This window comes from Helobdella robusta (genome assembly GCF_000326865.2).
Source record: "Helobdella robusta unplaced genomic scaffold HELROscaffold_7, whole genome shotgun sequence".
Classification (NCBI taxonomy): Eukaryota; Metazoa; Annelida; class Clitellata; order Rhynchobdellida; family Glossiphoniidae; genus Helobdella; species Helobdella robusta.
Genome location: NW_008705398.1, coordinates 963,784 through 982,903, shown reverse-complemented (window position 1 = coordinate 982,903; position 19,120 = coordinate 963,784). Strand labels below are relative to the sequence as shown.

General features: G+C 31.9%; 5 protein-coding genes across 5 annotated transcripts in view; all 5 read left to right on the top strand.

Annotated features, from left to right (window-relative positions):
- Window positions 1-254: 254 nt before the first annotated feature.
- On the top strand, window positions 255-1,029 carry HELRODRAFT_69240 (hypothetical protein; the record flags this gene model as incomplete). Its single annotated transcript, XM_009030542.1, has 2 exons — window positions 255-420; window positions 926-1,029. Coding segments are annotated over 2 exons (270 nt in total), but the record flags the coding sequence as incomplete, so codon positions are not given.
- Window positions 1,030-1,480: 451 nt separating this feature from the next.
- HELRODRAFT_164721 (hypothetical protein) lies at window positions 1,481-3,639 on the top strand (the record flags this gene model as incomplete). The annotated part of the gene is made up of 4 exons (XM_009030709.1): window positions 1,481-1,663; window positions 2,053-2,198; window positions 2,476-3,254; window positions 3,428-3,639. The coding sequence occupies 4 exons, from the start codon at window positions 1,481-1,483 to the stop codon at window positions 3,637-3,639; spliced, it is 1,320 nt and encodes a 439-aa protein (XP_009028957.1).
- Window positions 3,640-7,582: 3,943 nt separating this feature from the next.
- HELRODRAFT_69350 (hypothetical protein) lies at window positions 7,583-9,244 on the top strand (the record flags this gene model as incomplete). The annotated part of the gene is made up of 3 exons (XM_009030565.1): window positions 7,583-7,691; window positions 7,855-7,966; window positions 9,073-9,244. Coding segments are annotated over 3 exons (393 nt in total), but the record flags the coding sequence as incomplete, so codon positions are not given.
- A 456-nt stretch (window positions 9,245-9,700) lies between these two features.
- Window positions 9,701-11,748, top strand: HELRODRAFT_95960 (hypothetical protein). Its single transcript, XM_009030708.1, has 4 exons — window positions 9,701-9,757; window positions 10,024-10,120; window positions 10,294-11,235; window positions 11,320-11,748. The coding sequence occupies exons 2-4, from the start codon at window positions 10,049-10,051 to the stop codon at window positions 11,581-11,583; spliced, it is 1,278 nt and encodes a 425-aa protein (XP_009028956.1). The 5' UTR covers window positions 9,701-9,757; window positions 10,024-10,048; the 3' UTR covers window positions 11,584-11,748.
- A 7,024-nt stretch (window positions 11,749-18,772) lies between these two features.
- Window positions 18,773-19,120, top strand: part of HELRODRAFT_95956 (hypothetical protein) — a 7,855-nt gene continuing 7,507 nt past the window's right edge. The window contains exon 1 of the mRNA XM_009030707.1: window positions 18,773-18,802. Within this exon, the coding sequence (XP_009028955.1) occupies window positions 18,788-18,802 (15 nt within the window). The 5' untranslated portion in view covers window positions 18,773-18,787. The remainder of the gene's footprint in view (window positions 18,803-19,120) is intronic.

Genomic DNA, 19,120 nt, shown 5'->3' with positions numbered 1-19,120 from the left:
GACAAGAGCGACGTCTGGGGTTTTGGTTAGAAATTTCGCAGTACTTCAATCAATCAATCAATCAATCAATCAATCAATCAATCAATCAATCAATCAATCAATCAATCAATCAATCAATCAATCAATCAATCAATCAATCAATCAATCTATCTATCTATCTATCTATCTATATATCTATCTATCTATCTATCAATCAATCAATCTATCTATTAATCAATCAATCAATCAATCAACCAATCAATCAATACATACATACAAACATACATACTTTAGGAGTAACAATTTGGGAAATTTGTACATTTGGGAACCACCCCTATGAAAATATCCCCATCCAAAGTTTGGTGGACCAACTCGAGAGGGGAGAGAGGTTGGCACAGCCCTCTATATGCACCATCGATGTCTACATGGTCATGATCAAATGTATGTTTGTATGTGGGTCTATGTTTGTTTGTTTGTTTGTTTGTGTCTATATGTGCGTGTGTTTTGTATCTATACATGTGTGTGTATCTGTATGTTTGTATGTATGTATGTGTGGGTGTGTTTGTGTGCACAACCGATGTATATACTATATATATATTTATTTATTATTTTTATATATATATATATTATATATATATATATATATATACATACAATGTTTATTCCCTTGCTTTTAAAATTTCATCCGAGTGTTTACATGGTTCTAGTAACAACGTAACCTTACAAAAGCATGACAAATTGACACTCCACTCAGAAATACAGGCCACACGCCACACACTCCACACAGAAATGCATGCCACACGCCACACAGAAACACACACCACACGCCACATACTCCACACAGATACACACACCACATGCCACACACTCCACACAGAAACACACACCGCATGCCACACACTCCACACAGAAATACACACCACACACTCTCCACACATTGCTTTAGGCTGGTTGGTGGACGCTTACTCGCGTCCATCCTTCGACGAACTAACCGAAATATTTGTTCATATGGCCCGTGATCCTGGAAGATATCTTGTCATACAGGTGTGATGGGTTTGTCTGTATGAGAGAGAGAGAGAGAGAGAGAGAGAGAGAGAGAGAGAGAGAGAGAGAGAGAAAGAGAGAAAGAGAGAGAGAGAGAAAAGTGTTTGTTAGTGTGTGTGTGTGTGTGTGTGTGTGTGTCTGTGTGTGTGTGTGTGTGTGTCTGTGTGTGTGTGTGTGTGTGTCTGTGTGACACTGAGAAAAAGTGTGTGTTTATTTGTGTCTGTGTATGTGTGGTATGTGTAAGCAAATGAATACATCGTCATTTTTACAATCAACCAGCCAACCAATCAACATCAAGCAATCACCTCAATCCCACAACTATCCATCCATCCATCCAACCATCCATCCATCCATCCAACCATCCATCCGTCCGTCTATCCAATCGCAGAACGACAACCTGAGAAAAATTGACTGGACCACAGGCGGCTCGGCTAACGACCTTGACCTTATTAAAAAAATGAGTTCGGAGTTCACGCAAGGTCACGAACCTCTTGTACTTGCCACCGAATATATCGAGTCCAGGCGTAAAAAAGAGGACGAGGAGAAAGTTGGAAATAAGGAACAAAGAATAAAAAATATGGAAAGCCGTTTGAACAAAGTAGTAGTCGTTGATGACGTTGAAAAGGATAGCAAAGATATGGTAAATGATTTTCGTGCTATATTTATTACCGAATCAAATTCATACAAATTAATTTTCAATCTGGCGATTACATACGACCCAGTGCTCCATTCATATGTGCGTACACACCACAGGAAGTGCCGTGTAACAACCAACCTGGTTGTGTTGGGTTGGGGAAAGGTAGCATTCGAACCAGGTCGCCATCCAATAACAACGACGCGTGGCGTCTTTACCGTCTGAGCAAGCTTGCTTGCCGGCATATCATACCAATCTACCACAATTTTAGATAGTTTAATGATATATTATTATTATTATCTTTATTATTATTATTATAATTATTATTATATTATGCTGACATGAACAACCCGTCAAATTCATGTGTAAATGTGTAATGAACTAACACTACGAAGGCAAAAGCGGTGAAGCAAAAAGGTCGAAAAACAAGAAAATCAGCCAGAAAAACATGGAAGTTGAAACTCTACCCTACAAACAACAACAACGACAACAACAATAACAATAATAATAATAACTCGCTCGATGACGGCGTCCAGCCAAGGTTACATACATTTTCGTGTGATTTTAATTTTTAAATATACGTTTTTGTGTGTGTGTGTACGTGTTTTTGTGTACGTGTGTGTGTGTGTACGTGTATTTGTATGAATTAACAAAGCTAATATGTTCATTGTTGTGTTCGCGATGTAGATAGATATCATATCTTATGAGATATCCCAGATATCATCATAGATATATTTTGAATAGAGATAATTAGATTGATCTTTTTACATCTATTCCTTTACATTATTTTTCTCACTTTCTTTTGTTTACAATCATAGGTACACCCCAGAACCGACGAAATTTCCAAACAAAGATAAACTATTCTCAATTACGTCCAACGAAAACAACAGCAACAACAAAATCGAGGATGACGTCACAGACGACGATACGGTCGTTATGCCTCTCATAAGAATGAAAAACAACAACAGCAACAACAACAGCAACAACAACAGCAACAACAACAGCAACAGCAAGAACAGCTGCAACAACAACAACAGTAATAATATTAACATTAATCAAAATAACAAAGATCAAATAGCAGTGAGAATGAAAATAACAAATAATAATAATAACAATAATAATAATAACAACAACAATAATAACAATAATAATAAGAACGTTGAATTATTCCACGAAGGCAATTATTTGGAACTCCAACATCAAGCCACTCCAACATCATCATCATCAACATCGTCATCAACTCTGATGACGTCATCCATGATATCGTCCAGGACGTCATCGTCGTCGACTCGCCCGTCATCGTCGTCGTCGGCTGCCGCGCTGCTAAAGCCGTCGGCGACGTCGTTGTCTTCGCCACCGTCCGTCTTTCCGCCGTGGAAAAGAATTAGCAATGATGATGGTAATGATTGCGCTAGGATGAAATACGGCAATGACGCTGTCGGCGGTGCTGATAATGATGCTGGGAGCGGCGGTGCTGATAATGATGGGGACTATCTGATACCGGAAGTAAATTGCGGAAGTCCGTTTTACTTGCAGCTCTACAACGACGACGATGGTGGTGGGGGTGGTGGTGGTGGTTCTCATAACATCCATGACGGTGAGCGGTGAGGATAATGATGATGACGATGATGATTGTGTATTTCATAATGATGATGATTTTGATGGTGAGGATGATCGTGCTGTTGATGATAATGGGTACGATAATAGTGATGATGGTGGATTTGATGACATTGAAAACGATTATTCAATGTCTAAAATGAACAATGATAGTTGAAAGAACAAAGAACGAGGGTTATGGAAAGCCAAACCAACAACAACAAGAGAAACAACAACAACAACAACAACAACAACAACAGAAACATGAAAACGTCATCAGCAAAGACACCGACGACTTGAAAGACAACAACAAAACCAACAACAACGTCAACAGAACTCCTTTTAAAATGAATATCTTCGAAAACTTTGAATATTTTGACAAATAAATCACCCACACACACACCACACAAACACATACACACACACACACACACACACACACTCATTCACATACAGAAAATTACACTTGAAAAACAAAAACCGTCATTCATACGTATCTATTCGATCTGAAAAATACTATTCATCTAAAATACTCTTGTCAAAGTAATTTATTTCAATTATTCTTTTGTGTGTGTGTCTGTGTGTGTGTTTGTCCGTGTGTATGTTTTATTGTATAACATTTCTTTCATCTCGGCCTGAAATATTTTTGTCAATGTTGTTGATTTAAAATGTATATAAAATATGTAAATTATACTTAATGATTATGTATCTATATATATATATATATATATATATATATGTGTGTGTGTGTGTGTGAATGTGTGTCTGTGATGTTATAGTTGTAATTATTTTATTCAAGAATGTGAAAGCATTCTTAAACAATATGCCACACACAATCGTGTTTGAGTTGCCCGTTAAGTTACGAAACCATTTTTACGTATATACATATTTTAAAAGTTTTTTTTTATTTATTTATATAGCTCTTTGTTTTTGAGTATAAGTATTTTAATTGTATTAAACAAATGAGTGGTTTTTGGTTCTCGGGTTAGAGTTAGAGCCGGCCTAGGCTTTGACCTTTGACCGTTCACGTGCGAATTAAAATCGGCTGCCCCGTCACATGAAGTTTCTCTCCAAATTTTCAAATAGATCTGATCGATCGATCGATCAATCAATCAATCAATCAATCACTCAATCAATCAATCAATCAATCAATCAATCAATCAATCAATCAATCAATCAATCAATCAATCAATCAATCAATCAATCAATCAATCAATCACTCAATCAATCAATCAATCACTCAAGTAGTTTATAAAGTGCCATTTCAGCCATGTTCAACAACACTCTTCAGTTAATCCCGAATTTCGTAAGTGATGGAGAAGTAGTTAGAGAAGGAGGTAGAGACTTTAAGAGAACAGGGCTGAAAAAGCGAACGCAGATTTAGCAATCATCTACCAATCATGGCGTAGTTGGTAGACGATTGCTGAGATGAACCTTGAAAATATGCTGCCTTCAATTGAAGTTGAAAATTTAATGAGCAGGATTGCTACAATTTTTCACATTTGAATGAAGTAACGAAATGGTGATGTGTATTAAATGTTTCCCATTAGAGGTGGGAAATTTTAAAATAGCTCACTGTCACGCAAGAAGATAACGACTATAATAACATATCAATACGACACGTCTGAAGAACTTAAAAGAAATTTTCTTAAACACTTTTTCACAAGTCGATATCATTCGAAATAAATGCCTAACTTTCAAGCTTATCTTATACAAAAGTATACAAAATATAGAAGCAGAAGTAGTAGTAGTAGTAGTACTTGAAGTAGTAGTAGTAGTAGTAGTAGTAGCAGTAGTAGTAGTAGTGGTAGTATTAGAAGTAGTAGTAGTAGTGATAGTAATGTATTAATGTTATTATTAATAACAATTTTAGTATTAGTAGTGGTAAAAGTTGTATTATAGTCAATTTGGACCTTCATCATCGTCATCATCGTCATCATCATCGTCATCATTATTATCATTGCTGTCAGTAGTGGTAGTAGTAGTTGTGGTTGCGTTATCGGCGTCCATAGATTCAGTAGCAGCTGTTTCGCTGTTGTCATCATTTTTATCTCTAATGAAAACTTTATGTATGTCGAGTATTTTGAATGATCGATATATTTTGTCTTTGTTATCTTTGATGTCGTTTCCAACTGTTGTATGTGGTTTTTTTTAAATAATTAGCAAACAATGAACACAAATATAACGAATGAATGAATGAATGAATGATTAAGCGCATAAATGAATGAATGAATGAATGAATAAATGAATGAATAAATAAATGAATGAATGAATGAATAAGTGTATAAATATGAATGAATGAATATGGATATAAATAAATTACAAAACAAAACACCAAAACCAACCAAAAACTGAAAACAACAATAACAATAAGAAGAAGAAATAAAAATAATAAAAACAATGATAATAATTAAGATCCCAGCTACCTAGCTCGGGATCGAAAAAAAGTCTTGTTCCGACTGTATCCTTGTATTCACCTTGAAAAATATGCTTGCCCATTTGAATGACGGGTTTCTCTGAATCTAAACTCTGAAAATAAACATGTTATAATGTATTATACAATTGTATAATATATATTTTATATCTATCTAATTTTTTATTCAATCATATAATTCATTTCTTTATCCATCTACCTATTTTTCCAATTATTTATTTATTTACTTTAGTTATAAATTTAATATACAATTTAACAAAATTATATAAACAAATTAAATTAAAATTTAATAAAATTAAAACGAAAAAAAAACTAACAATAAATTTGCATTTCGTTCCGACAAAATGGGACCAATTGTGATCAATAAGGTCAGACAGATCAACGCACACTAACTCCTAATTTATATTATAGTCAAATCAAAAATTAAAAAAATGTTTTATTGAATGAATGAACATACATAAAAAAGGCATGCATGCCAAAATGCATGCCAAAGCGTTATAACTTTAATTTTTAATAAATTTAATTTTAATACCATATGTACTATGTAGTATGTACCTCTTCGTATTCATCTTCGCTTTCATTCATGTTTTGTATGTGTGTGTAACTACTTGTTGTAACGATTTGTGTTGCACTTAGTCCTGTATATTACGTTATTAAGTAGTTTATTTATTTTATTTTAAAATATATTACGAAATAAATTTATAAAAAGCAGTTTAATTACCGAATCGACTTTAATTCCACCGATGAAAAAATTGAAGTAATGTTGTGAAATAAAAAGTGAATCTAGAGTAAAACCAAGATAAGAAAAATAGCATTTATTAAAAAAATCAAAATAATTCAAAAGTAATTAAACGTTTTGATTAATAGATATTAAATAATTTTTGTAGTTTATATAACAAAATTTAAATTATTTATTTAATAAATTAAGTTTATTTATTTAAGGAAGAGATTATAGCGTCTTGGTTCTGCCCACTTTTAGATGTCGTCGACTTTTTTGTATAAATTCAGTGCTTAGTTTACTGCGTTTTTGTCGTCAATTTCGCCTTCTAGCAGTCCTAACTTTCCTAAAATGGCCGCCGCTGATGAGTTTTTTACTGACGAAATCGAGAAAGATCCGGTGGCAGATTTTCTACAAAGGGAACAAACACAACTGGCGGAGTTACAAGATAATTTTGGTGACATTTTTTTTCAATCTGTTTTTCAATAATGGTGTGTAATGTTATATATTCAATTTTTAAAAAATGTACATTGTACATTATTTACTGTACAGTTGTTGACCTGCGGTCAGTTTATGAGCAAGTTATTTTCCTTTCTAATTCACTACTAATCTAAAAAAAAATTTTTCACTTGTCTACTTGGTTCACTTGATCACTTTTCTGAATTTTTGAGAGAGAAAGAAAGAGAGAGAAAGAGGTTCTTTACTACTGTGTTAAATTTATTAGAGATATTATAAATTATAATATGTTGTGTGGGTTAATTTTTGAACCTGTAAATAAACATTATGATTTTTAAAATTTTAAATACTTTATTTATATTTTTTATATATAACTAAGTTTGTAAAATTTTAACAAAAACCCCACCTAGAATGCGAACTTGGCCTCTCAGTAGACCCGGCCCTAAAGAATGACAACGCAAACGGTGGGAACAACCTTCAAGAAGAATTTAATGCCTCCCTCGGTTACGGAACCATCATTCCCTCGGCCGGTGGAGAAATTTGGGACACTAAGGTGTAGTATAAATGTTTTAAATTTAAAAAACTTCAATAAAAGTATTAAAATATTTTTTATTTCACAATAAGTAAAATAATATTAAAATGTAATATCTTGTAATATCTATGAAAAGATTATCATTATGTCATAAATTTTTTTATGTCTCCAAATTAGTACCCTGGTGCGGATGACAGTGATCAGTTCAGCGCAATAAAGAATCAAGACAAACTAAAACAGGAACCTGAGAAGATTAGGATTTGGAGGGAGGAGCAAGCTGAAAGGCTAAGGGTCAAAGGTCATTGTTATTATTATTATTTATTCTTTGTCTTTTATTCTTCCTATTACCAAACACTTGTTAAGTAATAAATTTAGCAGATTTAAGTAGATGAAAATGGATGAAAAAATTATTGACCTTTTTTCCTTGTGATTTATTTTATTTTTTTTCTACCTAAATTTAGATGCCGAATCTGAGAAGAAGAAGGCAGAGTGGCGAGACATTGCCAGGAAGGAACTCGAGGAATGGTACAAACATAGAGATGAACTCTTGGACAAGACAATGAAAGTAAACAGGTGATAATAAAAAAACTTTTTTTATTTTCGTTTTCTTATTTTTTGCTTATGTATCTATGGCACAGAAATATTTACTTTGTTGCGTGGATTTATTATTTAGGACATAATTAATTTGGGATTAATTTTTAGTATTGCTGGTTCAGTGAAATTTATCAATTTTGTTATGTGCTTATCGTATTGAATGATTTCTATACTGTATGTTTTTATTTATTCATCTGTAAATTTTTTATAATTGTATATTTATAAATAATTTTTTAATGTTTTATTTATTTTTTATTTATTTTAGATAAAAATTGTTTGATGCATTGATCGTACTTATGTGTATTGTATGCATTTTGTGGTCGTGTTTAGGTTATAGAGAGTTCTTACATGTTTATTCATTTACTAATTTTATTTTTAATGTAATTATTTTAAAATAAATTAAAAATTAAATGGATATAATTAATTAAATGAATGAATAAATTTATAATTTGTTTTTTAAAATATTTGTACTGTTGGCATTAAGATCTGGATTGAACGGGTTAGATGACTATAGTTCAATCTCTCATCAGTTATTTATTTAGTTTTATTGAATAAATTTTGATAAAAAGATTAAAGTTGTAGACAAAATCTAAATATTATAAGTGGGTAATAAATGTAATGTCTTTGATAACGTTTTCGTGGTGCATGTTATGACGTTTTGGTCGTTAAGATTTTTCGAATTCGAAGTTTTTTGTTACCTATATTAAATTTTTGTTTTTATCTTGTTTTTTCTCTTTCTTACATTTATGGGCATGACTTTGAAGTGTTAGAAAATTCTTTTCACTTTTTGATAATTAAAGTAATAAATGTATATTAATTAAAGTTTAATCTGGATTAATAATTTGGATTTATTAAAAGAAGATTGCTTTCTATGGGTTTTTTGGAAATGGAAAAAATTTATAAATTTCTATTTTTCTTTTTGTTTATGCTTCATTTTATATTTTATAATAATTGGCTATTTTCTTGTTGGTGTGAAGCATTCAATAACTTATAATTTGTAATAATAATAAAAAATTATTTTTAATTATTTGTATTTTACTCATTTATAAATTAAAGTTTTCCATTTTTTTTTTCTTCAATTTCAGGGACTCTGAGGGCTCCTTTGTTCAGGAACGTGATGAGAAGAAACCAGGTGGTGAGTGGGAGCGTGTCTGTCGTCTCTGCGACTTCAATCCGAAGGGGTCCAGGAACAATAAAGATGTATCGAGGATGAGGTCAATTCTTCTTCAGATGAAGCAGACCCCAGTTGTTCGTTAGTTAGGAATGTTAGGGAGAGATACATATCTTCTTAGATTTGTAGGTCGAATTATTGAGTGGAGTTATTATGAGAGTGGAGTTAGGATGATTAATTGAATCAGATTATAGATTAATACCTTTGTTTTATTTAAATGTTAAAATATTATTATTAGAGATTTCTTATAAAAAATTTTAATATTCGCTATTGTAATTTTGATGTTAAATACAATTTGTATGATATACATACTTAGTTACTGTTTTGTATATTAATTTGTCATTATTGAGATATGAAAATGTTTTTTAAATGTTTTCTTTGGCTATGAAAAAACATGATTCCAGACTTTTGTTCATTTTTGTACTTAAATAAAATCCGATAGTGTGTTTTGCGCGCAAAATTGTTTAATTTTAAAACGGTTCCAAATTAGGAACCTTACAAAAATACGTTTGTCGAATGTACGATCTTTAGATTGACGAATCTCGCAGCAATCAAATTTTTTTCAAAGTTACTTCTATTAATCGAATTGTTTTTTGGTTGTAAGTTTTCAATTTCTTATTTAAAATTTTTATGTTTTACTTTTGCCGGATTCACTAATCGGCAGATTCAACAGCTATACGGGCGGACGTCGGCTCGCGATATACACACGCAGTGTTGCCATTTGTAAAAAAAAATATTTTTGCGTTGCGTTGGCATTGAAATAAATTTACGGCCAATTGTAGCCGTTGCATCAAATAAGCCAAATATTTTTTATTTCAGGAAATATTTTTTGTATTAAGTAGGATTTTTAATTTTGACAATTCAGGTATGAAGGGAAAGTTACGACCGCCATGAATATGATGGAGGAATCAAAATTTGATTCAGGAGAATCAACTAATCAATTACTGTTTGCCAGTACTGAGGTTTGTCAACCTGATTTCTTTTCTCTCTAAAATTTTTTTTTTAAATTTTATAGTTTTGTCTATTCATTGAATGTCGTTGATTTTGTTTCTCACGTTTTGATTAATAATAATAATTAAAAACTCAAGAAATGATATATTTAATTTTAATAATTTTCATTTCATTGAAACTCCAGGAGTTTCCAGTGCCAGAGAAGTTCTGCATGGACTTGGACAAGAAATACTCCTTCAAAGAGTTTGCCACTCATTTCAATTTGAACTTCAATGTTGATTATTTTGAAGTTATGAACCAGCATTACGATTTGAATGATTTCTCCGGGGTCATAGACTTCAAAGTCTCTGTCACTTTGAAGAAACCAGGTGACAAAATTGAAAGGTGCTCAGTGTTGGAAGACATTTTGAACGGCCACAGCAATGGAAAGGTATCAAACCCCAATGAGATGACTGTAAAGAATGAAACTTTAGATAACAGTGACTACTTTGATTCTGACCTTGATGACGATGATGATGATGATGAATTTTTACTGGGAGATGATTTTTCACCATCAGCCAATGACATGACAAAAAATTTCTACAATATAAAATCAGAAAAAGTACGACTCACCGGCAGATCAACAGAGCCGAGAGTATCAAAACCGTTATGTGAATTATGTGGGGAGATATTCCACCAGCAGAAGACATATGTTCGGCACATGAACACGGTTCACAACATGAACCTCCCCTACGTTAACAACCAAAAATCATTCAACTGTTCCAAATGTAGAGAAGAATTTCCTGCTCGACACATGCTGCAGAAGCACGAAATGGAACATAGAGGCTTCTACTTCAAATGTTCTCGCTGCAAACCATCTGCAGCTCTCAGGTTTCCAACATACAGCCAGCTAAGAACTCACTACTTGAAAGTACACATGGTCATGAAATGTAAGCACTGTTCTGAAGTGTGTTACGGTAGAGTCAGTTATACAGAACATTTGAATAGTGCGCACTCGGAGCATAAAGCCGAAAGAAACTCAAAAGGTGAATTAAAGAAATATACTTGCCTAACGTGCAACCACGTCTTCTATCACGCTATCAAGTATAAAGAACATTTGGTGTTTCAAAAAAATGGCATGTGTTACGTCTGTCCAATCTGCGAGAAGAGTATGAAGATAAGGAAATGCCTCAAGTATCACTGACAAACTCACGGCATTGGCAAACGAAAGCAGTGCGAGGTTTGTGACAGTACCTTCGCTCAGAACAGCGCCCTCATCCAGCACATGCGAATAAACCACCCTGATAAACTACCATTCAAATACCGGGGTGCCGTCGGTTGTGAGCACTGCAACAAAACTTTTAGGAATCGAGCAGGGCTAGTGCAACATAAGCAGACAGAGCATGAAGATCTTATGCGTAGGTGTTCGAAGTGTAAGAGGGTCTTCACGTCTGCCTCTGCCCTCAGTAACCATCTCCATCATTGCACCTCCTGATATGCTTTGGCTTCTCCTCTCTGATTCAATTTTTGTTTCATACTCTCTTTTTCTCTCTTTTTTTATTGTTTTACTCATTTGATCTTCGGTTGTTGACCATTTTTCATTTTGTTAAGATGTGGGCATGCTGACGAAAAATACAAAAAAAAAGATGCATTTATGTTCGATCATGACTTGTTGCATACAATCATTGTATGTTTTTATTCATTCAATTAAAACTGAAAAATTAAAAATGAATTTTCCTTTCAAAAGTGAAAATATCATTCGGGATTCGACCAAATGTTTCAATAGTAATAATATTAATTAATTATTTAACAGTTTTAATTAATTAATTGATTGATTGATTAAGTGATGATTTGAAAACTCTTTAGTCTGTAATGCGTATGGATAAAATTTGATTGCTCAGAAATCAACATCAGTAACAAAGAATGACTTCGTTATATCTGGCAGCAGTTTGCTGTGTCTAAAAATTTAAAATAAAGCCCCTTTAATTGTTATTAAGACAATTTTTAAGATTCAAATATTAACTAAATTAAACTACCAATAAAAATTATATCTATGATGTCTATAATTATAGAAAAAAATATGAATTCGAATGAAAATTATGATTATTATAACGTAATAGAAGGAGTATATGGGTAAAATCGTACACTAACGTATTCTCTCTGTCCAATATCTGAAGTGGGTAGGCAGAGTTATGTTGTACAACATTTGAAGTATTAGCACTGTTAGTGTTGTTGATATTTGGGCCATCTACATGGTTATTACTTTTCGTCGTTTGCGCGCTGTTTCTGTGAGAGTTCAGTTTCAATATCAGCTGCTTGATAACTTGCTCTTTCTGCGGCCAGGTTAGCGTCGTGACGTCCATTTCTTCGTCTGGGTTTGGTCTGTTTTTTGGAATTTGGTGGTTTTGGCAAAATTTTGACTGATTAATTGATTTTTTCTCATTCACTATAATCTGTCATAGTTATCTACCCACACGACAATTGCCCTTGTATGAAATTCAAGTTGTTAATTTGTCCTGTCGTCTCTATACAACACATAGATGAAAGATAAAACCACAGAAAATAAAGTTGCATGAATGTATGTGTACCCATGAAAGAAAAAAACCATCATTCCACAAATTTATCTATCTATAACATTTATAAGAAAAAATTTACGATAAGTTCGTCATCGTGAACCAGTAGCAACCATCCCACGCTTACTAACTTAGTTTCAATTTCTAGTTTAGAGAGAATGTTACTAGTACTGCTACACCTTCTGTTAAATGTGGAAATCTTGGAATTGAGTTTTTTCTTGCTGTTATTGTTACAATTATTCAAGGTAATCTCCAATATTCTTGAGTTCTCCTCCCTGTCCTTCTGCTTTCTCTTTTGATTCCTTATAATAAAAATGCTTCATTGAATTAATTGTGCATTGGTTAATTCACCTGCAGGCACTTTTGTGCATGCAATGTGTATGATGCATTGGTTCGCGATTATTTTTAAATAATTATTACTATTATTATGATTATTATTACACCCACCTTTCAATTTCCATTTGTCTCCTGACGTCAGAGAGAGCTTCGACGAGGAAGGTCTCAACATCCGACTTTTTTCTCTCAAAATTTTTATTCGATACCTTCAACTTCTTCAGTTCTTTGGACTTTAATTCGAGCATTTTTTCAAGCGTGACTAGTTTATTATCTTTGCTTTTAGTTACGTCATTTTGGACTAGAACGAGCGCTCTTTCGTTTGAGCTTATCGTAGATTCTGCGGTTTGTAGGGTAGATTCTAGAGTTGATATTTTTCCTTGGAGCTCAGAAATGACTTGTTTCTGTTTCCTAGATACCGCCACTTTTTGAAAACTCAACATCTCAGCTGTTTCCTTCTCGGATTGCAAAAAGTCATTCTCTTCTTTCAGCTTTTCGTTCGACTTGCGAAGCCGTTTGCTCTCCTCGATGTGATAGTTTAAAGTTTTCATCAGCCTCATGTTCTCTTGTAGAACTGTCTTCAATGTTTTGTCTAGGTCCCTTTTTTTAGCATTTAAACAAATTAGTTATATTTGTATGTATAATTACCTCGCTTTCATACCAATATTACCTCACCTATGAACATCTTGCAGGCCCAAAACAAACTGGCGTTATTAATACTAATAATACAATAGAATACTGCTTTGACTGGCACTACATCATAAATTAAGTAATAATAACAGTAATAATAATAAATAAAATGGTAATCAATTATTTTTACTTTTCTTTGGTGAGGTTGCCTAATTTATCTATGGCAGATATATTTCTCATCGAATTTTTTGTAGTTTTAACCTGAAATTTTGTTATTATTAAATATTAATATGATTCAATAAATCAATCAATCTTCGTTTAGCGTCCAGAGACCCAGTTCCCCGAGGTAGGACGTTGTTTTCTTTGCCATCAATTTGTTTGCGCCAAATTAGACGATCAGTTGTATCCATTTCATTTAAATTTAAAGCTTTCATGTCTTGCTCGATTGTTTGCGACCAGGACTTCTTCGGACGGCCTTTGGGACGTGTGCCAGGTACTTCAACTTCTGCAAGAGAAGTTATGGCACAGTTTCCACTTCGTTTGACATGATCAAACCACCTCAGACGGTGTTGCCGGCATTCGTCCTTTGTATCATCTAAGCTAACACGACGCAGGATTTCGGTAGTTTTGATGTGGTCCTTTAGACTAATTCGTTGCATCCATCGGAGCATTTTCATGTCGGTTCGTTAAGTTTATATATATATATATATAAACTTCAATATAAACTTTGAACTATCATTATTATCGTTTATTATTATTATTATTATTATTATTATTATTATTATTATTATTATCATCATCAGAGTCATCGTCATTAAAAAATCTCATACATTCTTACCTCACTAAGCTCTCTCTTAAGGGCTTCGCTTTGAAACTTAATGTTACTCAGAAAGGTCAATTTTTCAGTTAGATAATTAATCTCTTCATTTCTTTTAGAGCTTTCTCTCTCTAAATACTCGACTTTAGATTCGTAATTGGAAATCTATTGGAGGTAGAAGGCAGTCGTTCATTATTGATCGAAGGTTATAAGTTTGATAAAGTAAGTTTTATTTTTTCAAAGGATTTATATAGATTGTATTCTAAAAACTTTAATGGAATATTACAACTCTACTACTACTACTACTACTACTACTACTACTACTACTACTACTACTACTACTACTACTACTACTACTACTACTACTACTACCACCACCACTACTATTACACTACTACTATTACTACTACTGCTACTACTATTAATACTACTATTTATAATAATAATAATAATAAATATAATAATAATATTTTTTTTTAAAAAGATAATTAAAACTCTAAACTCACTAATTTCTCTCTCTCGGTCATGTAGTGATTGTGGATGGATGCAATCTGTTCTATCAGTTCTGCTATCTATGGTGAAATATTTTGGGAATGAATGAATGAATGAATGGATGAGTGAGTGAGTGAGTGAATGAATGAATGAATGAATGAATGAATGAATGAATGAATGAATGAATGAATGAATGAATGAATGAATGAATGAATGAATGAATGAATGAATGAATGAATGAATGAATGAATGAATGAATGAATGAATGAATGAATGAATGAATGAATGAATGAATGAATGAATGAATGAATGAATGAATGAATGAATGAATGAATGAATGAATGAATGAATGAATGAATGAATGAATGGATGGATCAAGGAATGCGTGATTGAATGGTGAGATCAGAAAATATATGAATGAATGAATGATTGCATTTTTTGATGATTGGATGAATGGGCGAATGGACGGGAAAATAAAGAAAAGAAAAAACTAATTAATGGATGAACAAAAAATTGGATGAAAAAATGGATGAACGAATGAGTGGATAGATGAATGATGAGCGGATAACAGAAGACTAAACAAGCTACTAACTGTGTAATTAAAATGACTGAATCAATAAGTGAATGATCGAATGAACAAACGAAGAAAAATAACGATTGAATGGATGAATGAATGAACGAATGGATAAATAATGAATGAATGAATGGACGAAAGAATGAACAAAGAAAAAAACTCAGTATTGATTGATCCATCTAACCCTGATATCTCTATCATCGGACATTGCTTTCCAGTAAGAAGCATTGATAGGAGTCTGATCAATTTCCTCGTCTTCAACATTTTCAAGTTGTTGATGTTGTTGTTGTTGATGATGTTGATGATATTGTGGTTGTGGTTGTCGTTGTTGTTGCCTTGTTTCCTCTTCATCATTATCGCTTTTGATGTTGCCGAAACTTTAAAAAGGTATGAAAAAATTAAATGTCTCGGAAAAATTTGGAAATATTGGAAATATCAACAAAAATGAACACAAACACACACACACACACACACACACAAGAATACACATACACACATACACAAAAAACCCACACAAACCCACACACGAACACACATTCAATCATTCAAACCTCATCTACATGTATATTTTCTATCAGTTCTTAAATCAATGAAATCACTACCTCTCCATATTTCTCAAAAAATATTTATTATTATTATTATATATTATTTATTTTCTAAATATTATTATTTTAATATTGTTACCATTATATCAAATACATGATATTCGAATTTTTAAAATACGTCCATTACATATCTTGCTAGTAAAAAAACATAAAATTATATATATACATATAAATATATATATATATATGTATACATACATACATTTCATACACAACACATACTATACTTACATACATACGTACGTTAAAACATACATACAAAGAATACATCAGTACATATACATCCGGTAATACAATACAAACACATACATACACACACATACATACATACAGAATCCTGATGAATATTTTATTATCTAATCACAGCGAGGCCGTGATGAAAACACGTTCCAAACTTGTCATATTTTCATCTGAATTGATGTTTGATTTTATGTATGTTTGTACGTATATATGTATGTATGTATGTATGAACCACGTTTTAAAACAATAGCCATAAAAACCATCCTGTCGCTTTCAACAGTTTATATAAGAATATCTGGGGTCTGGCACAGAAGGGCATTTAGAAATATTCACTAAAATACAAAATGAATTATACTATTGCAACGACAACAATATATTTTGTTTTATATGAATTTTATCACTTGGATCTCCGGGTTTAATAAATATTTTATTACCTATGTTATCAAAAAATAATCGCGTCCCTTTATCAACTGGACCGAATGTCTCCACACAGAGATCCTTCTACTTGGCGTTCTTAAAATCGGCAGCTTTCACAGCAAGACGTGTAATTGGTGTTCCTTTCGACCAAAATGTGTGGGGGAACGTCACATCTCAAGATAAACAGCAACCCTGAGACCAGGGCACCAAAGTGTAACCGTCTGGCCTTTGATTACCGTCAGATAGTTAGCCTGCTGGTTCTTTAATGGCAGGTGTATCTACTTTCTGGAATAATCTACGTATGTAATCATTTATGGCAGGATGCCTTGCTTGCATGTATGTATCGATAATATATTATAATATATGTTATTTTATTATTTCTTATATTTTACGTATGAACTCATATATTGCAACTATTAATTTTCAGGTTTATTTGTGAAAAATTGAAAATAAACCTAGATGATGCAAATTTTTCTCAAAATAAAAGAGCTGCTTAAAATTCAAACAAGAGATTTGCACACACCAGTACACACAAACACACACAAACACACACACACACACACACACACTATACATACATATACACATACACTGGCAAGAAATGACAGTGCCATAGGATGGTGATCAATGCTACTTTCTTTATAACTGTACAGACATGATCATATGATGGATTCTCGATCTTTTTTTTCTATCTGTACAATTCCACAGTGTTTCAACACAATAAAATTGCAATATAATTTCTATTCTGATTTAGATTTGCTGGGAGGAGTTAAATGGCCTGTCATTCAAGATTACCAGTATAATAAAAATCTCGTTATATTGTATATTATATTATTTTAGTTAGTCATTAGTGTATTCTGTATTTTAAAGCAGTCTGTAGTGATTTATGACTATTTAATCCGCCATATGACAAATGAATAAATAACCGGACTTAATCTTCCATAGGGACATTTGTGGTTTAATTATTAACCAAATTAAAATAATTAAGTATAAAAAATAATCAAAAATGTGAAAGTTTTTAATTTAAAGAAAAACAGATTACGATTACATAATTACACAGTGATTACCATTACGATTACACATTATTAACATTACAATTTTTTAATTTACATATAAATAAACGTAAAAAATTAAAATACATCTCCGCACCGAAATTCAAATCAGGAAATATGAGAGTATTTTTGATCGAAAGTTTGCCAAAATTTTCAATTTATTTTAAACTGAAATTCTAATTTAGCTTCCTTTAAAATTTAAACTGACCATGGATACGTTTTAAAAAAAATTCACTTTTAATTTTGAATAATTCAATCTTTTCATACCGAAAATACCACAAATATCTCATCTAATTTTTTTTAAATAGATCAAAAACAACATAAATAATAATATTTCAAATACATCAACAACAGCAATAATATTGATTGATGTCATTATAGATAAATGATGAATGACAAAGTTATATTCCAGTTGCATCATACACATATACGTACAAACATCCTTATGCATACCATTATACATACAATCAATATACAATCAACATACAATCATTGTATGCACCAACCATCCATCAATCCATACATACATTCCATACATATTGTATACAGACTAAACATTGTATATATAAATGTATGGTTACCATTCTTTGTTTACATTGGTTTTTGCACAAGCAGAATTCTTCTGTTTGGTCTTTGACGATTTGTTGGCATAGCATAGGCCAAATTTCATTTTGAAAGTGTTACAACATTGTAAAAGTATTAATTTCTAATGAACAAATGTAGAATTTTGAATTAAATCTCACCTATTTTACATTCAAAATACTTTTTTTTACACAAGGTAGACTAGACTAAAACATAAATAACCCAAATTAAAAACTTCTCATAACAAATAGAATCATGATCAGGCTAAATTATTTTTTACTCATTACAATTTTCATAAGTTTTAACTTCTGCCCATCAAACTGTGATGTCTCCAATGTATATTCCGAGCCTAAGACGACCTCAGTGAAACCCAACTTCATTGTCATGATCATGGATGACGTTAGTGAAATTGTCAAATACTTTATTAATATTATAACTATAACAATTATTATAATTATTATTATTATTTATTATTATTTTATTGTCAGTATTACTTAACAGTATTTTATATCATTATTTTCCATCTGCAGATTGTGTTGATTATTGATTATTATTATTATATTTTTAGTTTAGTACTACTATAATTTGTATCACTTATTTTATTATTGAAAGTAGTTTGTGGTAATTTTATAGTGTTGACGTAGTCTGGCGAAATTTATCTTGATTGTTGAGTTAAGAATTGATATATAGTTTTAATTCAAGACTATCTGTCATAAG